A 24,170-nucleotide genomic window follows, 5' to 3' on the forward strand; every position below is an offset into this window, starting at 1 on the left:
AAACAATTATCTGAATACCCCTTAACACTTTTTGCTTGGTCAGTTTTTCTTTGACAACTATATATATATGTTTATGCATGTCCTCCCAGACTGAAAGCTAAAAGCTGTTCAAGAAAGGTAAGGAAATCATAGAGATAGTAACATAGTAATAATGAAAGTTATACCAAGTTGGAGGCTGTGGCTTCAGAAAAAGACAGACCCCTAGGAATAATGATAATGTGATCTTGTTCCTTGCTTATTCTTACCTGGAAATGAGAAAAAAACAAACGCACTGGAAGTTACAGTCTAACACCAAATTTTACATATAACACTAGCAAATAAAAAGTATGAATTGCTATATACAAATATTTAGTGTTTACTATAGATTTACAGGATCACTTGATCTTGTGAAACTAGGAGACTAAATACCATTTCTTTTTTTAAAATTTTTATTGAATAGAATTTTATTTTCCAAAATATATGTAAAAACAAATTTTAACATCAATTTTTAAAAAAAGTTGTGTTCCAACTTCACTTTCTCCTCCATTCCCACCCCCCAACCACTAGAACTTGAGCATTTCAAAATAAGTTATACATGAGTAGTCATGGAAAACATTCCCACATTAGCTAGGTTGTAAGAGAAAACAGCCAAAAAAACTCCCAAAACTTCAGACTGAGGAATTGTCAAAGAGAAAAAAAAAATTTTTAAAAATGTGTTTCCAGGGGCAGCTAGGTGGTGCAGTGGACAGAGCACTGGCCCTGGAACCAGGAGCACCCAAGCCCAAATCCGGCCTCAGATACCCAAGACCCACCAGCCTCGTGACCCCGGGCAAGCCACCCAACCCCAACTGCCTCACCAAAAAAAAAAAGAAAAAAGAAAATAAAAAAAATTTGTTTCCATCTATTTTCAGATACTATCACTTCTTTCTTTGTAGATGGGCTGCCATTTTCATAAGTCCTTCAGGGTTATATTGGACCATTGCCTTGTTGAAAATAACCACATGCTTCCCAGCAGATCTTCCCCCACTATTGCTGTTATTTTGTATACAGTACATTTCACTCTGCTTCAGTTCATGTAGGTCTTTCCAGGTTTTTCTGATAGTATCCTGTTCATCATAACCTAAATAAAGTACCTTAAACTTGACAAAGAATTTTCTTCATATTAGCCCAGCAAAGTAGGTACCATATGTTTTGCCATTATATTCAATCATCATAACTATTTCCCTCCCTCCTATTCCCTTCCCATGATATTTACTCTATTTTCTATCTTCTTTTAAACTATTCCTCCTCAGAAGTGTTTTACTTCTGACTGTCCCCTCCCCTACTCTGCACTCCCTTTTTTTCCCCACCCTTCCTTCATTATCCTCTTCCCTTCATACTTTCCTGTAGGGTTAAATAGAGACTAAATACCATTTCAATTTTCGATGAGGGAAGTAGGTTATGACTCATGGCTTAAGTAACATGTCAAATGTTACACACATTGAATGGCAGAGCTAAGACTCAAATCTAAGTTTAGGTTTGACTTCAGAATTAATGGTTATCTTTCAGGTGCTTTGTTTACCAAATTTATGTATGGTGAAATGGTATGCCAATCACAGCAAAACTACCTTGACATTTTTACTCTGTCTCACTTCCTAAATAGGCAATGTAAAAAAAAATAAATTAAAAAAAAATCAGGTCAAAGCAAACAGTAAAATGATCAGATAACCAAAGAACTATTAGAAATCTTCTCTGTTCATTTCTGCCTTTCCCACCATGTTGCTTCTTTAATGCAACGAAAATTCAAAAGGAAGCAGGAATGGTTCTTGTTGCCATGTGGATATGACATCCTAGGCTTTTAAGATTTAGTACTAGAGAGATATTTCATGACCTCCTGGCTCAGTCCCCTGGCCTGGATTAAAAGCATGACAGTCAGTGAACTGAGCTGAACAATTTGGGAGAGTTGTAGTCTCTTCCTCAGGGATAGGAAGGTTCAAATTAATATTAGGTGTTCTGCAGTTAGAAGACAAAGGTTGAAAGCTGCTTCCCTAATGCATCCCTTTTCCCTTCTCTTCCACCCTTACCCTTGGGAAAGGAGAAAAAAAACAATGATAGCTTCTAAGCAAGAATGGATGATCAAAAAGAAAGCGTATTAAATAGTTAAAAACTCACTGTGATATAGGAATTTGCCAAGTGTGCCCACCCAAACAAGTCAGCAAGTCTATATAAGCTGGCTAGCTTACAACGAGTGAGTTTTTCCCCTTTACATATGAAGTAGTATCTGCACCAGGAAGGTCATTGATGGGTGTAACCATTCCAAGGCCTGGGAGAGAAAGGGAGAGAAAGACTAAAGTCAGTTCCTTGTAAATCACTTCAGTTCAGTTCATTTCTCTTCAGGGAAGCAGTCTAGGTTTGGGATGATGCCTGCTTTACCAGCTCATACACTGTTTCCTCAGACAAGCTTCCTTCATGGAATACAATAAGAGCATACAGAGTAAAACTAATATCAGCCATCTTTTCTTCTTGCATGGAAAAGTTGTTACTTATTTAGGATGTCAGGAAGTAACCATTTCTAAGACTTAACCAATCCAAGATCCATACATAGCCATCGAAAAGAAAGTTAAGTGACACTATGAAACTACTGTTGAAACACTAAGACTGGGTGCAGCTAGGTGGTGCAGTGGATAGAGCACCACTCCTGGATTCAGGAGGACCTGAGTTCAAATCCGACCTCAGACACTTGATACTGGCTGTGTGACCCTGGACAAGTCACAACCCCAATTGCCTCACCAAAAAAACCACCCAACAACAAAAAAAAACACCCACTAAGACTGCTGATTGTTGGGGGAGAAAACCATTAACAATTACATCTCTAATGAAAAAAACCCAACAACGCCTTTTATACAAATGCAGAAAGCATTTAAGTTAGAATGGAATTAAATAATAGCCTGGCTTCTGCCCTCACTCTATGACAGAAACTGCTCCCTCAACAGTCATCAGTGGCCTAATTACCAAACCCAAAGACATTCTCTCAGTCTTCATCAACTTTGACACCTTTGCTCACTCCTCATTCTTGAAATTCTCTCCTCCTTGGCATCTATACTCCACTATCCAGGTTTTTCTTCTGACTGACTTATCTTCTATATCCCTTTAGCTGGCTCTTCCTCCTTCTCTTGACCCCAATAACTGCACCGTCGCTGTGCTAAACCTCTTCAAGCCCCGATATTGACCCTGACTCCTCTCTCTCCCAACAGATTGACCTTGCATCCTCTTCTACTTTACTGTGAAGATTAAGACCATCTGTCACTAGCTCTTTTATTTCCACTCCTCCATATCTCACAACCTCTATGTTTTGACTCATCCTCTCATTCCTTTCAGCCTAAGATGGCCTATCATTTCTCCTTGCCAAGGCCAATCTGTCCACTTATGTACTTGATTCTATCAGTCAGAGCCCTAGAGTTAGAGAGCTTTGTTCCAATATACTGAACTTAGGTACTGGTAGCACTTAAAATCCTTTGCCAATGTAGAGAAATAACTGAGTTTAGCATCTAGGTAGCAAGAATAATTAAATAAAACAGGAAACCACCAGATGGCATGCTGGAGTGAGCTCCACCTCCACCAAGGTCTCCCCAGTAGTGACTTTATGCTGATGTCCAAACCCCGCTCCCACAAGTGTCTAAACCTTCTCCCTTAACCGAAGACACCTTGGGCATGGTGGGTGGTACTTGCCTTGGCTCCAAAATTTCTAGTTATAGTTCCACTACCACTTCACATTTCCTCTGGAACTAACTCTATTGTTCATCTTTCTCTCTACTCTTCCTTGCCTCTCCACCACCCCCATCCCCCATCGCTCATGGGAAGTCTCCTTCCCCATCTCTACTGTTTCCTTTCTTTTTGCTTGTAACCTTACTCTAGCTCCCAGTATTCTGAAAATGAACAAACCAACCACTTTTCCATTACTCTACCTCAGGCTCATATTCTGCTCAAGCTATCGTCCTACAGCTTTCCTCCCCTTCACTGCTAAAATTCTAGAAAGAGGTGCCTGGACTCATCTCCTTCACTTGCTCTCAAACCCACTCACTCCTTAGCCCCTGAAATCTGACTACTCTAAGGTCACTAACAGGTTACCAACTGCAAACTCTGATGTTACATTCTCAATTCTAACACTTGATTCCTTTGTAGAGTCTGATGCCATTGGTCACCCTCTATTTGATATTCTCATCTCTCCAATGCACCACGCTCTCCTGATTCTTTTCCAACTTGTATGACTACTCTGGCTTGGTCTCTGTGGGTGATTCATCTTCTTTTGTACCCTAGAGTGGGTGTCCCTCAAGGTGTGATCGGGAATTTTCTTGTTTCTCTACGTTTTCCCTCTTGACTACCCCATAACCCTGCAGACTTGCCCCTTCCCCCAGTTTACATATTTATATTGATGGTGCTTCCCTTCTCCTAGTTACCCAGGTTTGAAATGTCATTTATCTTTGACTCTTTCCCTGACATTTCCTGTTTCTACTACAAAAAATGAGCATGCAATGATATGAAACAGTAAAAACAAATATTGCTGTCTTATCCTAAGGATTAAATGCCCTCCCCTGAAAATTCCACTTAAAAGACACACAGTACAAAAACATAGGCAAGAGCTCAAAAAATGATAGGATGTTTTCAAAAGGAAGCCACAGATGACAAAACTTTAATTTTCCAACTAACTTACTGAGGGGAGTTGAAGCAAAACCTGAGAAAGAGCTGGCCATGACATAATCTGCAATCTGTTGCAATGCCAGCAGTCCAGTTGGATTGTGACCCTTCTTCATCTGCTCTTGAATAAGGCATTCCAGGTCTTCTCGAAAGGCCTGAAACAAAGAAGGCTCATCAGTGAGAATAGCTAACTTTGATAATAACTAAATATTTGGAACCAAACATTCTATTGACTAAGAAACAATTTTTATCCCCCTCCCCCTTTTTTGGCGAGGCAATGAGGGTTAAGTGACTTGCCCAGGGTCACACAGCTAGTAAATATCAAGTGTCTGAGGCCACATTTGAACTCAGGTCCTCCTAAATCCAGGACCGGTGCTTTATCCATTGCACCACCTAGTTGCCCCTATTTTTAACCTGTTTAATAAATTTTAATTTAAAAATTTTAAGCAATTTAAAACCATATACAAGAGGCTAAATAACATGGAAACACAAACAACCAGGATTGATTCTTTCCCTTTACAGCACTTCACACGGCCTACTACTTTTACTTTCAGGCTGATATTTCTATAGTGCTTTAAAGTTTATCAGGTGATTTATTTTTATTGTCTCATCGGCCTTACAATAACTCTGTGAGGGGAGTTCTATAGGAATCATCCCAACTTTACAAATGAAGAAAATGAGACTGAGAACAGTTAAATTACTTGCAGACTGTCCCATAACTAATATCACACATGAAATTCAAAGGATGTTCTTCCTGACTCAAAGTCAGGTACTCTCTTCATTCTACCACACTCTCTTACTTCTTCATGTCTAGTTAATCATTAATTTCTAGTTTGTGATTTCTATGGCAGCTCTTTAGTAGTCTGAAGAGCTATGAAAATGAGCTGGTACTGGCTACTTTCCAACAGCAGCACTTTGCAAGGGCCACCAGGTGCTGAAGCAATTTAATTCTTTCTAACTTCAAGTTCCAGATGTTTCCATTTTGGCCATAGGCCCATAGCAGAGATTTGTTTCACTTTTAGAGACAAAAAAGAGGCATACTCAGAAGTGCTCTTTATGTAAATCAAAGTGCATGTACCCAAGAGAAAAAAACATTACTCTGGTAACTCAGGTTTTTTCCTACAATGAAAATTTTCATCAGCCATATAAATTCTTTCAGGTCATCCTATCAGTCTAAACAGTTTATTTTACTTTCTGCCCAAACTAATCCTATTAAGCCACTATGTGCTTTCTCACTTATGTTTGTTTTCTCTTTCATTAATAGCCTCACAAATTAGAGTTTTATTTGATTCATACTGTAGTATCACCCTCCTGTCTTGTTTGAGTTCTCTAAAATTTAAGAAAACAATATATCTAAAAAAAAAATACTTAACAGTTCATGCTGTACTCCCCAGGAGCAAATCAAAGCCATTTACCATAAGATTCAAAAAGTCTTTTCATCATATGCCCAGTTTAAATAAGCCTAAAGCCTTAATTATGCAGATCCCAGGAGAATTTGGTTCTTCCACCTGAGACTGTTTGCCTAGTTTTTTTTTCAGAAACCCAGTGCTTAAGAACTGGAACTTGAAGGGCTGTCCATCAATTGGGAAATGGCTGAACAAGTTGTGTTATAAGATTGTGTTGGAATGCTATTGTTCTGTAAGAAAAGATGAAGGGTGTGGTTTCAGAAAAACCTGAGAAGACTTATATGAACTGATATAAAATGAAGTGAGCAGAACTAGGCGAACATTGTACACAGTGTCAGAAATATTGTAATGATGATCAATTGTGAAAGACTTAGCTATTTTGATCAATATGATGATCCATGATAATTCCAAAGGATTCCTGATGAAAAATGCTATCCACGTTCAAGAAAACTGATGAACTCTGAGTATGGATTGAAACATATGTTTTTCCATTTCTTTTTCTTGCCCCCTTCCCCCATATGGTGAATATGGAAATATGTTTTGCATGATTTTGCCTTTCTAATGGGTATTATATTGCTTGCCTTCTTAATGGGTGGGTGGGGGAGTTCTATGGGAAGGAGAGAATTTGGAACTCACAATAAAAAAATGAATGTTAAAAAATTTTTTAAATCTAGAGCTTGAGTGTGAGTTAACAGTGCAACCAGAGAAAATTGATGTAAAACACTCCCGGTTTGTTAGATGTCCAAAGGGAATGCTTGGTTAACTACATGAGATTAAAATTAGAATAACTCTCATGTCAGTTCTTAATAAGACACATTAAGATTAACTTTTATACACATTAGAAAACTGTCTATTCCCTTTCTAGATAATAAGATAGACGTTCTCAAAGTATAGTCCAGAGATTCCAGGGAGTCCCTGAGACTTTCAGTGGGTCTGTAAGGTCAAAATTATTTTCATAAGAATACTAAGATGTTTTAATTTCTAATACAGCAAATATAAATAGATACAACCCATATACATAAAATAGATACAACTCACATAAATGAAAGTTCTTTGGTGGGGATGGAGGTGGGATCCTCAATAACCACTACTCTAAGCATATGAATAGCTGGGTCTATCTATAAGGTATTTAGAGAATTCATACTCAATGATGACCTGCATGATCTTACTACAAAAGTTTTATAATAGACAAATAAATGCTCATAGAAAAATACAGGCCAAGTTGTATTCTTGTAGCTCTGCCTCCCTTCCAGTAATAAGCAGACATTTCCTTGTCTGCAGCCTTCACTTTTTGGTTTAAACAAATATTTAGCAAGCACCTATTATGTGCAGAGAACTATTTGGCAAAGTGGAACCAAAAAACAATGAATAAGAGATGATTCCTGTACTGAAGGTTCAACTAACTTCAGAGACAAAATGGGATACTCATTACCAACAGGGAGGATATTTCCATCACACAGTTAAAATGTTTTTTATGTTCTGCAGGCACCCAAAAAGGTGCAATCTGAAAGGGCTCCCAGTCCTTTAAATTATGGAGAGGGGTTCTGACTCTTCTACTGGCAGAAAAGGCATGACGATATTGACTTTTTTCGATCCCTTTCTTGTGTCGGAAAAATCTTCCATCTCTCTCCTCGGCCTTCTGTTTTCCTGCCCACCCTTCAAGGCCAAGCTCTGATACCCTAATCCTAATCACTACAGAGGACAGTGAGCTCTGTCTCCTCCAAGCTCAAGGAGCACTTCCTGTTGCCTCTGCTCTTTCTTTTCTTTTCTTTTTTTTCAAGGCAATGAGGGTTAAGTGACTTGCCCAGGGTCACACAGCTAGTAAGTGTTAAGTGTCTGAGACTGGATTTGAACTCAGGTCCTCCTGAATCCAGGACCAGTGCTTTTCTGCTCTTTCTTTATCTGGCACTTTAGGCTCCAAAGCTTGGTGATTTCTTCATTGTCTGCATTTCCTCCCTTCAGGGGGATAACAAACCCATGATGCCTTAGCGGAGTCTTTCACAAATCTGTGGCCAAAAATGTTGGTCTCTTTGTGACTAATCTTCCAACAATTAAATGAGCCTCTTGAAGCAGGCCAGTCTTTAGAGGACATGCAGTATATGGCCTGGTCTGTACTCAAAGCCTTTCTCTGTCAGTGGGACCTGCCAAGAGTTTGCACTCTATGGACATAATCTATGAGAAGCTAGTGATCTCCTCACTAAGCTGTAGCTTTAAAAGCTGGATGTCCATGGAGGTACATTATTCATGCTATTTTTTATGGTATGACTTCTCTCCCATACTATTAGATCCTTGAAGGCAAGAACTGTGCCTTCTACATCTTACCTCAGTTCATAGAACATATCAGGCCTATAACAAGTACCTATTGAATTAATTCAGCTGGTTAGACCTTATTTCTCCCATCTCAATAACTTACAGATTCAAGAATTTGGAAGAAATTTCAACTTTTATCTGGATGGTGAGTTAACAATAGTTAACAAATTCATTTCACAAAATATAAGCAGTGATTTCTTTTGTTTGTTTAAAGAGCTTCATCACCTAAAAGTCATTAATGAGAAATTCTCATCATGTAAATTAGCCTGTCCATCATCTATTGGGGGAATGGGGTCTTCATCTTCAGGTGAGGACAAGAAAACAGTCATCACATTCTTTAACAATGGACATATTAATGAATGGCCACAACTGGTTCATTCCCACTGCTGAGATGAGTGTAGTGATCTCAGAAAACAATTCTGAAAAGCATGGCTAAAGTTACCAGGTGAAAAATTAAAAAAAAATTTAAACTAGAGAGAGGATGATTTCTTTTCAAGGCAGAACTGAAAGAATGCATATGTTTAAATATATAGGGTTTCAGAGTTTGAAGTTCACATGGGTTAAGGCTACCCTTCAGCATTCAGTATATTCACATTCACAGATGTTTAAGACTTTCTTGGTAAAATGAAAACAATTTTGAAACCTTCTTTTTGAGGTTTAAAGAACAATTTTAAGAGAACAGAACTTTCAGGAGAAAGAAGAAGCAAGAGATGAAAAATGTGAAAACAAAATAGATGAGGATTAATTAAAAAAAGGACCAGACAGGATTATTTTAGTGAATTTTAAACAAAACTAAATTAAGGTTAATTTATCAGTCTTATTCAACTTCATTACAATGGAGGATCATTTAACAGAACATTGATGGATATCAGGAATATGGCAAATGTTGGTGTTTTAAAAAATACATCTGGATGGATAACCTCATAATAAGTAATTACTGGGGGGAGGAAAACTGTGGAAAAAAGGGAAAAGATTACAGACTAGCTGTACCCAAGGCACCCTGCAATTATGTTATTAGATCTCCTCTGAAGGGGGATTAGAAGCATTACAAATAAATTCAGAATTCCTCCATAAAGTAATGTAACCATTTGGAAAATAGATTATCATTGCCTGTTGAAAGGGGGAAAACCATAAATATATGTCTTCTGGATAAGTTGTCTCTTGTGACAGTATCTTAACCTGAATTTAACAGTTTAGCATGGTATCTTTTCAAGGAGAATATATGAGAAAAACACACATAAAGATTTTCTATAACTTAAGCTTTTCCCCAAACCTAAATAGATAGTTGGCAAATTTGCCAGCTATTCAAATTATGGTATATTCTTAGCATTTTTAGACCTTGGTTATATAGATATAGATACTAGAATTATATGTGACTTTGAATTTCCACCTAACTTTAAGATGTCTTTAACATTTAACATGGTTTTGATTTGAAAAATTTTCAGGATACTGAAACGCTTAGGTTATCGCCACCTACACTCTTGTCCTATTGTGCAAATGACATTGAACATTTCTTTTAACCAGTCAAAATGCTTCTTGTGGAGGGAAAGCACAGAAACTTGAATTTTTTTTTCTCTCAAGTCCACCAGCTGTTTTCCATTTTAAACAAGCAAGTTTAGCTGGGGCCTGTTGAGAAACTTTCAGTTTTTATTAACTCAAGGACCACCCAGTTCTTTACCAGTTTTTGAATTTAGATTTTACCTAAGACTTGATGAGCAAGGGAATGAGGCTACACCTGATTCCTGCATTCTGTCATGGGCACTTCATTATTTGTCTACAGAGAGTCCATACATTCCAATCTAGTGTTTCCATAGACACTATGTAGAGTTTATACAAGTCAAAGAGAATTTGGGCTTTTTCTCTGTTGGCTTAAGGAACTTATAGACAAACTAGCTTTACAACTGTCATTTAATTTCTATTACTTAACTCATTTTCTTATTAAACTTTAACAAAATTTTATATTCAAGAATATCATATTTTTGCAATTCCATGCAATTAAAATAAGAGGCATGTAGGTCTACAAACCTATTTTTGACTGTCTGAGAGTGATGGTCAGTAACTATGAAGTTCATTATGAAAATATTCTTTCTTCTGTTAAAAGAAGAAGATTATAAAGTATCATGTTGTCATCAAGAAACAGCCAGGAAGTATCTGAAGAAAAGTGGATTTGGAGTCCTAAGTCCTGGATAGGAGTAATCTCGTATGGCAAAAGAAAGGGGAAGACTGTGCTCTACCTCTAACTTCTCAACTCGTGTGGTAAGATATACACTGCTTATGTTTCTGTCACTCATACTTAGGAACACAGAATAGTACTGATGGAAGGGGCTAAATATAACCTAGTCTAAGCTAATAATTTTACACACTGAAAACAGAAGCAAGCAAAATTACTTGCCCAAGGCCTTAAAATGAAATAGTAGCAGATACTCATAGCTCTTCTTATCAATCAATCAATAAACGTTTATTAAGCAACCACTATATGTTGGGGAAAATAAATACAAAGGATGAAACAACTTTTAGTCTCAAGAAGCTTAAATTGAAATGGGTAAGATTACATATGTAATGTACAAATGTAAATATATGCAGAGTGATTATAAAGAGAACACATACAAATAAAAATAAAGTATGTGGGGCAGGGGAGTGCTAGCAGTTGGAATCGGGAAAACTTTATTCATGTAGAAGGTAGTACTTGAGCTGTGTCTTAAAGGAAGAGAACAATTCTATTGGGGGGAGGTACGTGGGATGGCCCATGAGATATGAAGCATAGCTTGTAAGCAATAGAAAGAAGGGTCAGTTTGGCTGGATTGCAGAGGGTAGGAAGAGGACTTATGTACAACAAGGCTAGAAAAATAGGGTAGAGCCAGGTTGTAAAGGGCTTTAAAAGTGAAATGGAGCCACTGGAATTAACTGAGTAGGAGAAGTAATGTGGTCAGATCTGTACTTTTGGCAAAAGTTGGGAGGATAGACTAGAATGAGGGGACAGACTTGAGACAGAGAAGGAAACTGCCTTAATTCAGGTAAGAGGTGATGAAGACCTGAACTAAGGTGGTCATTGTGGCTTTTTATTACAGCATCAAGCTTTCAAAACGTCTGGCTTTTCAAAACATTCATAGGGCTTGTGGTACTTTTTGAGTTTGGTTGACTTATTTTGGGATAAGAGAATCTGAAGAAGAAAGAGATGAATTTTTCATTTTCATGGGATCCCCATACTAGATGAGTATTCTAAATAGAAAACAAAGTGATTTTTTTTGCACACTTAAATATATTATTTACAAGTACTATAAGCTTTCATCCATAACTTTTCTTTATTATGGCATACACAGAGGCTTTCAGAATCTCTAATGTGGTAAAAAACGGAAGTTTTAGCTGAATCATTTGAGAGGTGAGCACATGCTACTGAAGCAGCTTTTGAAGGGCCTCCCTTTTGGGGAGGAGACCATGATGAACTTCTGGGATGCCAGCTTAAAACTGAGGGAGGAACGGAAGTTCGCTCTCTCCGGCTTTTTAAACTTAGCTGTGGCGGCACACGCAGTTGGTGTTTGGCTCTGGGTGTGCTGGTTCTCAGCCTGGCGGGCAGTTTGGGATTCGGTGAGTTTTATAAAGGAAAATAGACTAAGCTTAGATCTAAGATTATTCATTTGTATTTCTACTTCCCTATTTCCCTAATTGGTATCATCTTTTGTTGTCTAATTCCCAAGCAATAAAAACTAATCAATCCCTCACAGATTAAAGCTCAGAGGCTTCTTTTTCTTAGTGGTCTGGGAGATATATCTATATATCTAAATGGGAAAAGTTAAAAGGGGGGGTTTAATGCTCATATATCCAATTTTGAATCTCACACTGATCAAGGTTACAAAAAGTCTCACCTTTGGGAGGAATGAAATCATAGCTCATCTTAAAGTGGAATGCCCACCATGAAGTAAAATTCTGACTGTCCAAGATAATGCCTTTTTAAAACTATTAGATTCATAAATGATAAAATAGGTAGGTATAAGAAGGGAAGTATATAGGCCTTTACTAAGTGGTACTGACTCAAGTGATCAATGAAAAAATTTTGAACAGCAAAATTTGAAGTGGTGAAAAGTGGAGATGGATCCTATGCTTTTTAAAGCATAGAAAGCAATGTGTGGAGAATAAGGAAAAGAATAGGAAGCTTTTGCTAACTGCTGTGGGAATTAGAAATCCATATTGTCACATATTGGCAGGCTTTCTTCTCTTCATGAGACTCTGAAAATACATAGCTGATATTTGCTGTTAGCATCCCTGAAGGCATTTCTATAGAAAGACAGGGGTTCTTAACTTGGGGTCCATAAACTTGATTAAAAAAATATTTTGAAAAAATTATTTCAGTAAAATTAGTTTCCTTTGTAATCCTATACATATGCACACACACACAGAGATTGATTTTGATTTTATGTGTCTTCTCAAGATTTTAGACTCACTAGTCAGGATTTAGAAGAATTATCTGCCTACATTATATTTTATTTATTTAATTTTTTTCAGAAAAGTATTTTATTTTCCAGTTCCATGTAGAGATGCCTACATTTTATTTTTAAAATCATACCACTGGGGGCGGCTAGGTGGTGAAGTGGATAAAGCATTAGCCCTGGATTCAGGAGGACCTGAGTTCAAATGCAGCCTCAGACACTTGACACTTACTAGCTTTGTGACCCTGGACAAGTCACTTAATCCTCACTGCCCCCAAAACAAAAAACTATACTACTGCCTACTTTTCTTCCTCTAGGTGTTATTAAAATACAGGCACATTTTACTCTTTACTAGTCACTGGGCAAAAAATGATTCATTTCACAAAACCAGTTAGAAAGTGATGATCCATGAAACTGATATAAGCCATTATTTATTCATATGTACCGATAATATTGTTAAGCCAATTTGCAAATAGTGGGGGTATGGGGAATGAGACTGTGATTTCCTTCATGAAGAAAGTCTCTCTGCAAATTGGCTCTTTTCTGCAATTTATATATAGTCCTGAGAGATTAAGTGATCTGCCCAGAGTTATGTGTCAGAGGTGGGACCCAAAACCGTCTTCTTAGCTCTTAAGGTTGGCCCAGCTCTCTATCACCCAGACTCTTCAATTTGCAAATGAAGAAAGCAAAATAAAAAATTCAATGATTTGCTTGTCAAAATCAGAGCCTAGAGTAGGTCAGTAGGATAAAGTCATCTTACCTGATTCTGCATCCACTAAATTGGAGGGCAAAACAATGGACCCAAAGACAAATTTCCTTAAGCAAGTGTTTTTCTCACATATAACTAGAGGTCAACAATCTATTATGAGTCTTCATAAATAACCTCCCTATATAAGGACTCATCTAAGGATTCTCAATTCTATCTTCTTTAAATTACAGTGTTACTATTTGCCACTCTAGATTGGTTAATACAGTTTATTCTTCTTGCTGTCTGGACTATTTTAAAAAAGAATTCAGATGCTAATGATCAACAAAGTTGATGCTCCACTGTAGTATTTATTAAATAGAAAAGGTCTAACTTACTAAAAAAAATTAGATATTTGCTCACTCCTGAATTCTTTTTCTCCTTATTCTTTAATTCTAGAAAGCTCTGCGCTGTTATCAGAAGCTGGAACTAACATGGAAACTGAAAAGTTCATCCTCTCCCAGAAGTGCTCCACCTCCAGAATCTTCTAGTATTTGCTACTCCATTTACAGGCAGGACCCATGCCTATTAGTCTGAGTAACTTTTATGCACGAGTTGCTTGGGGGGAGGGAGGATCCCCGGTCTACTTTTGATTCAAGTTTTGTGATTTCACCCATAGGAAGTGAGAGAAATAATTTACTACAGTCATCCCGAACATCTCAAAGCCTGCACACTCATTTTAATATCAGTTAGAAATTCAATATTCCCAAACTGGGCTTCACATGACCATGAGCACTGAATGATGCCTTGGGGCCATGTTAATTTCATTAGGGATCCTGCACCGAGTTCACAGTGAACCTAACAAGCCAGTTTGACTGCATTAACAAATTTGACCAATCCTTTACAATATAGTACTTGAAAGCTTAAATACTCTAGGATATTATCGTTTGGCAGAAGAGGGAGTCACAAACAAAAAGGGTTCATCCAAGAGCCACCTGAGGTAAGTTGGAGCCTGTAGTGAAAACATGTTGAGACTCCACGATCCCTCTATCACCTGTGGAGAAAGTATGTGCACTCTCAGCACCACTGTGGTTTTTCAATCATGTTCAATTAGGCTGCTCTCTCATCCTCCACAACTGACACATGGCCTTTGTGATTTTACTCTGAGGTTAAAGCAACAGTAACAATTCTTTTAGAGATCATTCAGAGAATCTGGACCTTGTCTCAAAGACAGGATTACAGCCTGTTAGTGAGAGGGCCTGGACCTCTGATTTCATGGGTATAGTGTTATTTCAAGAGAGAAAATAATGCAGGCCCTCATTTTCTCTTCAATTTTTAGTCTTAGGAAACTGCCCAGGGCAGTTAAGTGTTTTGCTAAGATTCACACATTTAGCCTGTATTAGAGGCAGTACTTGAACCCAAATCTCCCTGACTTAGCCCAGATCCCTATGGACTACACTACCCTGCCTCATTATAGCTTTGTATGTTCAGTCGGGGTGGGGGTGGGGGGTTGGGGTGGCGTGGGGGGGTTGTTTTATAAAAATAGGTTTCAGATGACAAAATCATTTTTTTCTTCCCTTCTCTCACGCCTTTCTCCAGCCCCCTTCTGAATATCCGGGTAACCCACAGGAAGAAGGACATTTGTGCATAAGATGCATCTCACTAAGGTCTTGATCCCTACGAGACCAGTCATGCCTTTCTGCACTTCGGTGATTTCCCAGCTTGAGCTCAATGTCCTTGAGCTCACTAGTTGCTTTTGTCGTTGTCTAATGAAGCATGCCACCCAGAAAATTCACAAGGAAAAGTAATGCCCAATGAATGCTAGTTTGTTCTTAAGTCTCTACAAGCCAAACATATAAATTAGCTGTCAGCTTCTCTGAAAAGATTGGGGGCAACTGGAGCTTCCTCCATACCCATCCTCATCCTGATTTCTTTTCTCGATGGGGCATTCTGGGTTTCCCACCTCTACAGGTCAATGTTCCTAGGCAGGAAGAAAAAGCAAAGTTTCTTTAAATTGCTTTGACTCACAGGACTTTGCAGGATCTGAGTGACTCTCTTCCTTTGCTCCATCATATTGAAGTCTTGTCTTAGGTCTGGAGACATATTCCTTTCCCTAATGTATTCAGGGTCATTTTCATTGATGCGATCAAAATACCTCTCTTTGTGAGGCATGCTGGGAGGGGGAGGAGTAGTGATCACTCCGGGATTAGCATCTGAACTCATGCTTCAAGGCTGTCAATTCTTCTTGTTACCTGTATCAAGAAAAAGAGACATTAAGGTCATTATAAAATTTAATTTAGAGAGTACAAGCATAGACTATTTCTTGTCCTTTTAGTAATGACAGCAATTCCTTAAGTAGAGCAGATTCTGAAATGAAATTGGATCAAGTTCTATCTTTGTAAAGATCTCCTAGGTAATAACACTAAACTGTAAACTATGTTTTGGAAGCTGATGGAAACAAGCAGCTAAATCATGGAAATGGAATCAACTAACTGCAAAATAAAATTATGAATGAGAATAGTGATTACAAAATGGAAAATGGGGATATTATTTAGATTGTAAAAGATCATATTTCTTGTTGCATGTGCAAATAACTTGCAATGTCTATCATTCTCTAGGCATTTTTTTGATCTGAACAAAACCATCTTCATATTATTATGTTCCACAGTAATACTTTTTGTTTTCTTGATAGATTAAACTTTAGCTTTATTTAACAGGTTCACTTTATTCCAGTGACAATTTGCCAGCACACTAGGATAAAACATGATTTCAGCATTTTCAAATGATTCAGCAAATTCTTTGGAAAATGTATGTGTATTTTGCTTGTAGCTATGAACTGATATGTTTTGCTTGACTATGCATATTTGTTACAAGAAGTGTTTTTCTTTTCTTCCTTTCAAATGTGGTGTGGGGTGGTGGGAGGGAGAGAAAATATAGTTCTCTTAAGTAAAACAAATGAGAACTGAGTGGTGCTACAAATGATGTAACCATATTGTTAGTTTTGCTCAACTGTTGTACTTTGTTACAAGAGACTCAAAGAGTGGGGGTATTCTGGAAATGTTTGTAATGTAAAAACAGAACACATCATCAAAACTTTTTTAAAAACGAAAAAGAGCTGGGTTTTAGTGGACAACAAGTTCAATGTGACTCAAAAGTGTGATATGAAAAGCCTAGAAACAGTGCAATCTTAAACTGCATATAAAGAGACATCTAGGTCACATTTTGAAGCAACCAAAACTGTGAATGGCCTCCCAAATCATGGCACATGAGGACTAATGGAAGGAAATCCTGATGGATGTTTAACCTTCAGAAGAGAAGACCTAGATAAGAATGTGCTAACTCTCACTGAGTAATCCAAGGGCTGTCCCATCTACTTGGCCCCAAGGAACATGACTAAGAGGAACTGGTGAAAGCTTGCGGCTTGATATAAGGAAACACTTCCTAAGAATCAAAGCAGAGTTGATGCAAAGGGTTGCATCAGGCAATAGTGGTTTCCTCCCTCAGTGTAGTTCTTTCAAGTCAAGGCTGGCTGACCAGCCTTATCTGGGAGGAGAGGAGATTCTTGCTCAGGTAAAGGTTGGATTAGATGAACTTTGAGGTCCCTTCCAAAAGAGGAATCTGAGCAGATATATGTTTTCATGAATAATGACAATATTTCTTGGCTTATGAGTCTCCATTATTTGGTGGCCCCCAATCTTTTGTGGTTTATTTTATTTTTATATTTTTATTATATTGCTCTTTCACTAGATTGTCAGTTACTATTCTTCAGTTTTTTCAAAAATTCACAAAGGATAATGCAAATTAAAGCAGAGAGGAGTAATTTATAACAGGTAGGAACTCCACATTCTTAAAAGGAAAGCTGCAACTGAAAGCCAGTGGAAGTTTTAAAGTGATCAACGGAGAGGTACAAAGCAGAACTTTCAGGTCAGGGTAAACAAATGTCTAGTTCAGGTGCACAGAAAAGCTAATGGAGACTAGAGGAAAATGCACAGAGCTTATTCCATGGACTTGTATGATTTGCTCACTCACAGTTCAGGAAACATATCTAATGTGAAAAAAAAGTGAAATACAGAAATAAGTGAAAAACTAGCCTAAAATTCATCATACTTTAGTTAGCTTAAGAAAACACCTGATGAACTGGAATTCAACCCAAAAAGTATTAAAAGGAATTAAAAAAAAAGGAAATTACATCATGCTTAAATCAATCAATAAACATTTACTAGGCACCTACTATGTGCTAGGCACTGTGCTAAAAACATCAATAATAATAAGAACATATTGATTTTGAATACACATGCAGAGAATAATAGAGTGGCTAAATTTATAAAGAAAATGTTAGTAGTCTTACAAGAAGGAAAACATTAAAAATTAATAGGGGGGGCAGTTAGGTGGCTCAGTGGATAAAGCACCGGCCCTGGATTCAGGAGTTCCTGAGTTCAAATCCGGCCTCAGACACTTGACACTTACTAGCTGTGTGACCCTGGGCAAGTCACTTAACCCCATTGCCCCGTAAAAAAAAAAAAATAATAGGACGGGGCAGCTAGGTGGCATAGTGGATAGAGCACCAACCCTGGATTCAGGAGTACCTGAGTTCAGTTCAAAATGTAAGATTGCATGGGATAGGGATGAATTAGTAAAATTTTCAATTGCTACATAGGTCCACTGGGTTCTGAGATTCCCAGAAGTTTCCTGACCATGCCATTAGCCTAAGCATAAGTCTCAGTGGCCCACACTTATTTGGTGCCACTGTGGTTTCAGAAAAACTTGGGAAGATTTTTTTTTTTTTAAGTGAGGCAACTGGGATTAAGTGACTTGCCCAGGGTCACATAGCTAGTAAGTGTTAAGTGTCTGAGGCCCGATTTGAACTCAGGTCCTCCTGACTCCAGGGCCAGTGCTCTATCCATTGCGCCACCTAGCTGCCGCAACTTGGGAAGATTTGGATGAGCTGATGCAAAGTAGAGGAGAACCAGAACAATTTATACAGTAACCAAAATATTGTAAAGATAATGAACTTTGAAAGACTTAGTAATGGGGCAGCTAGGTGGCGCAGTGGATAGAGCACCAGCCCTGGAGTCAGGAGTACCTGAGTTCAAATCCGGCCTCAGACACTTAACACTCACTAGCTGTGTGACCCTGGGCAAGTCACTTAACTCCAATTGCCTCACTAAAAAAAAAAAAAAAAAAAGAAAGAAAGAAAGAAAGACTTAGTAACTTGAATCAATACAATGACCAATCACAGTTCCAAAGGATTAATAATGATACATGATCTGCATTCATTAATGTGAGTGACTCAGAGTACAAAATGAAGCATATTTTCCTTTATTAAATTTTCTTTTTTTTTTTTTTGGTGGACATGACTAGTGTAAGCATTTGCTTTGTATGACTATACATATTTATAACGAGTTATTTTCCTTGCCTTCTCAATAGGTTGGGAAGGGTAGGAAGAGAGAGACAATTTGAAACTGAAACAGAAATAAAATTGAATTAAAAAAAATTAAAATTTAAAAGAGTACATAGCTAGTAAGTAGTAGAGTCAGACTTCAATCTATGACTTTTGACCTCAAGTTCAGAAAACTTTGTGCTTAGTTCTCAATCTAAAGGATTGAACAGGACAAAACAGAATCCAGGTCAAATCTAGTAGACAGTGTTTAAAGTCAATAAGCCCCCCAAAGTCTAGGGGCTAGCCACTCAAGGCTTTTACTGTAGCAGTCTGTGTCCTTCCATTACTCTGGGGGAGTTCCTTTCTGTACTACCTCTCATGGATGAATACTATATATGCCAAAATACTAGAATTTCTAAGATACTGGGATATAAGGACAATAGAAGAGCATCTTTGAAGTTGGGACTGTAGAAGAAAATCTGGGATGTGTAGTTGACACAAATGAAGGGCTACTCAAGGGCCCTTTCAAGTGAGCTATTTTGAGTGGTTATGTGTCAGGGAATGTCCATTTTCATCTTTCAGTTGTGCCCATCTAGACTTTGCATTTATAAATAGTTATGTGTGTATCTCTCTTTCTGTGTGTATATTATACACACACACACACACAGACAGAGAAATACAGAGGGAGACAGAGACAGAGAGATAGAACGAGCACAAAAAACAATAATACATGGTAATTTCATAGTAAGTTTAATCTTTATAGATTTTGGTAATTTAATGGAGGGTTTTCTATAATACTGAATAGCAACTATGTGCATCAAAAAAGTATAATTTCAAACATATATCAAAAATAGGGTATGAAGGATTATGAGTTATTCTGTTGGACTCTAGCAGCTTTTGGTGTTTCCCTACTAGAGGCTCTTTTCCCTAAAAGATTTTTGTATTAAAGTATGTGTTAGAGAGGGAAATCTTATCTTTGTCCCACATTGATGTTAAAATAAACATATTATACTTCATAAACACGTTTTTTCCCCACCCTGCAATCCAATAACAACCTCACCATAGTGTCAAAGAGATACAGACTGTGATGCAGAAGATAGGAAATAGAGTTACTGAACATTATAGGAATCAAAAGCTCAGTTGCTAAGTCAATTATCTTTGGGAAAGTTGCTTCCAAACTAGCTTCCTAGTAATAGCTCTCCAAGTCAGCTTTCAAGCTAGTTTGAATAAATTCAACCAAAAAATTCAAAGCCACTCTTTAGTAGGTAGGCCAATTCCAGCCAATGTCAATGTGAACATTTGTTTGATTTTACTATGAATATTTGTTACAAGGTCTTTGTTTTTATTTTTTTGAGGGGTACAGAAGAGAAAGGGGCGAGGTCAGGGACAAAAAAACAACAGAAAAGAGAAGAGTCACCGAAGCATCTTTTTAAAAAATAGATAACAGAGACCAGATGGGAGGCCAGAAAAAAGCAGACACAAGAAGGACAGCTTCAAAAGCTATAGTTTGAATTTCTTATATACTTAAAAAAACCAAAAACCTAATTACTCCCCCCCCCAATTACACATAAAAACAACTCAACATGTTTTTTAAAAATTTTGAGTTCCAAATTCTCTCCCTTCTCCCTAAAACACTAAGCAATCTGATATAGGTTATATATGTACAATCTTGTAAAATGTATTTCCATATTAGTCATTTTTGTGGAAGAAAACTGGAACAACCACCAAAAAAGGTAAAAAATGGTATGTTTCAATCTGCATTCAAACTCCATCAGTTCTTTCTCTGTAGGTGGATAGCATTTTTCATGGTGAGTTCTTTGGGATTGTCTTGGATCATTGTATTGTTGAGAACAGTTAAGTTATTCACAGTTGATCATTGTACAATATTGCTGTTACTGTGTACAATGTTCTCCTGGCTCTGCTCACTTCATTTTGTACCAGTTCATGTAAGTCTTTCCAGGTTTTTCTAAAATTATCCTGCTCATCATTTCTTATAGCATGACAGTATTCCATTACAATAATATACCACAGTTTGTTCAATCATTCCCCAAATGATGGGCATCGCCTTAGTTTCCATTTCTTTGACACCACAAAAAGCTGCTATAAATATTTTTGTACAAATAGATTCCCCCTCTCCCCTGCCCTTTTAATCTCTTTGGGATACAGACCTAGCATTTGTATTGCTGGATCAAAAGTGTATGCACAGGGGCAGCTAGGTGGTGCAGTGGAGGCCCTGGATTCAGGAGGACCTGAATTCAAATCCGACCTCAGACACTTGACACTTACTAGCTGTGTGACCCTGGGCAAGTCACTTAACCCCAATTGCCTCGACCCCCCCCCCAAAGTGTATGCAAAGTTTTATAGCCCTTTGGACACAATTCCAAATTTATCTCCAGAATGGTTGGATCAGTTAACAATTACACCAACAATTCATTAGTGTCCCAATTTTCCCACAGCCTCTCATATACTTTTTTTGGGTTGTTGTTGTTTTGTTTTTGTTTTTGTGGGGCAATGAGGATTAAGTGACTTGCCCAGGGTCACACAGCTAGTAAGTGTCAAGTGTCTGAGGCCTGATTTGTACTCAGGTCCTCCTAAATCCAGGCTTGGTGCTTCATCCTCTATGCAAACCTAGCTGCCCCAAGATAGTTTCTTTAAAAAAAAAAATAGGTCAATGAGTATCACAGAAAATGTTTAGGCCCCTAAACTGTTTGTTCGTTCTCTCTCTCTCTCTCTCTCTCTCTCTCTCTCTCTCTCTCTCTCTCTCTCTCTCTCTCACACACACACACACACACACACACACACACAAACGTACAGATGAGCCTAAGCAGTGATATGATTCTTTTACTATTTTTTCATTCTTAGCTTTCACAATGATAAAACAATTGCTGTTAGTATTGATGACAATCCATCCTACAAATTGTGTATGAACCTGTAATTAAATTCTAATAGTCAAAGAACTTCATAACTCTCTACTACCAATTCTTCATAGATTTCATACAATTAACCATTTCTTTAAATCTTTTACACATGGATGGTGTAATGAATCCTCCCCTGAGGTCTTTGACATTATGTAAAGAATTCAGTAATGTACTATACATGTTCTGTGCTCTAGTTATCTTTCCTAACACACTGTGAATCCCAGCTTTGAGAGGAGGAGGTATTTTAAGTAGTTTATCTGAAGTAACTAGATTGTCTCTGAAGGAAAATGCATGGATTCTGTTAGAGTCAACCGGCAACTGCAAAACATTTTTCATGGCAAACAATCTGGGAGTAGTTATGGAACACAAAATGGGCTTATGTAACAATTTCTTCAAATCAAGGACAGTAAAATGGGAAGTTGTCCTGGGAGACATGAATAAACTTTTAAAAACAATTTTAATGGATCCTTGTTCATAAGCAGAGTACTAGTCTTTACATGCCAGAGCAAGGAGAAATATCTAACTGCATTCATTAAGAAACTTAAAAAAAAAAAAAAAGACAGTGGATAGAGCACTGGCCGTGGAGTCAGGAGGACCTGAGTTCAAATCCAACCTTAGACACTTGACACTTACTAGCTGTGTGACCCTGGGCAAGTCACTTAACCCCAATTGCCTCACCAAAAAAAAGAAAAAAAAGAAAGAAAAGAAACTTTTCCTTTTAAAAATTTCTTGTTGAAGCTAGGTTTAAGTTGAACAAGGACAGGAACAATTCAGTCAATTAAGGCAAAAAGAGTCCCTGCCTTCAAGGTACTGACATTTTAATGGGGGAGACAACATGTATACAAGTGTTTTCGATGATTTCAAACTGCATGTGTTACACAAATCCTTCTTAATAACACTAATATTCTCTCACTGATACTACAGGGCTTTGAATTGTTGAATGCCAAAATTTCAGTAGTCTCTGAAGAACTGGAAATATGAATGGTTGGCATTACAGATTGTAGCAAGTTACCAACAATGATTTGCAAATGAGATATATGTGAGACCAGAAAAAGATATGGGCCATTTGTTAAGTGAGAATAAGGGAAAATGATGGGCAGACCTAATGATACATTGGTGTCTTTAATATACTATAAGAACAAGAGAAATCCTTCTAGCACTCTGAGTAAGATTTTCTGTGGAAGATTTAGGGGAAAACATGAATAGGAGACCACAGGATTAGAAGGAATAGGAGTTGTGCAGAAAGGCCTATGCCAATTAAATCATAAATTTATCAAATCTATTCATCTTTGTTGTAACATCTTTCCCACAATGCCATGCTGCCTTTGGAGGAAACTGAAATGAAAGAAATGGGTTCTAGACACAGGTCTTCTGTTAACTAGCCATGTCAATTTGTCTAAGTCATTTTCCTTTTTTAGTCTTACTTTATGCATCTATACAATGGAGGTAGGCTAGATGACTGAAGGTCTTTCAAACTCTAAAATTCAGTGAAGCTGTGAATACATCCTCTAAAACAGATATGTAAATAGATGTATGACATTTGTAATTCTGATCTGCAGTTGTATTCATTGTTTCAAGAAACATTCTAACAATAATAGTTGTCCTTGCTTTGGGTAAAGGGTCAGAGTCTGAGATGGGGCTGTTGTCACAGTCTGAAAGACAGGAAGTGATTGTGAGAGTCTATGGATCTTACCCCAAACAACTAATCCCAAACATACCCATTTCCAGATGATACTTTAAATGGCCTAAATTCTAGATTTGATCCTCCTTATAACTGTCATGTCCAAAGAACCAACCATAACTATCATTCTATTTTGTTTTCAGAAAAAAAATTCCTATATGGTCTTCTCTTAATTGAAGTTTTTTTTTTGGGGGGGTAGGGGGGACTTAATTGAAGATTTAATATAAAAAAAGCAGCCTTCAGCATTAATGCCAGAAAATAATTTGTTGATGCTATGAACTTCTTTCGAAGAGGATATTTTACAGAAAAAGACTGAAAGCCTACATAAAACTTACTTTAAAAAATCTTGTCTAGATGTTTTTATAATTACCATAAGAATATGTTTAGATAACCATAAGTTTATGACACAAATGGATGAAGCAGCCCAGAGAGTCAAAATTATGACAAAATTAGAAGGTGAAAAGGAAGTGAAAAGAAAGAGAAGGAAAAAAAAAGAGGAAGGGTGATGGGCAGAGATAGAAATTGGAAGGAATATTTCACAGATGTTCATTACATATTTAGATTGCTCTGATAGAGAAGCAGTGCCATGTAATATAAAACACATTGGGCTTTGAGTCAGAAGCTATGGGTTCAAGGCCCTGCTTCATTTCTTACCAGCTCCATGACTCTAAGCAAGGCACTTTATCCCCTGAGGTCTAGCTCTTGCTTTCCTC

General features: G+C 37.5%; 1 protein-coding gene across 1 annotated transcript in view; it reads right to left on the reverse strand.

Annotated features, from left to right (window-relative positions):
• ADD3 (adducin 3) overlaps positions 1 to 24,170 on the reverse strand; it is a 160,812-nt gene that overhangs the window by 12,373 nt on the left and 124,269 nt on the right. Inside the window, 5 exon segments of the mRNA XM_043982771.1 lie at positions 165 to 245; positions 2,131 to 2,225; positions 2,228 to 2,281; positions 4,670 to 4,808; positions 15,507 to 15,730. Coding sequence (XP_043838706.1) covers positions 165 to 245; positions 2,131 to 2,225; positions 2,228 to 2,281; positions 4,670 to 4,808; positions 15,507 to 15,701 — 564 coding nt within the window. The 5' untranslated portion in view covers positions 15,702 to 15,730.

The sequence above is a fragment of the Dromiciops gliroides genome, chromosome 2, assembly GCF_019393635.1.
Source record: "Dromiciops gliroides isolate mDroGli1 chromosome 2, mDroGli1.pri, whole genome shotgun sequence".
NCBI classification, from domain to species: Eukaryota; Metazoa; Chordata; class Mammalia; order Microbiotheria; family Microbiotheriidae; genus Dromiciops; species Dromiciops gliroides.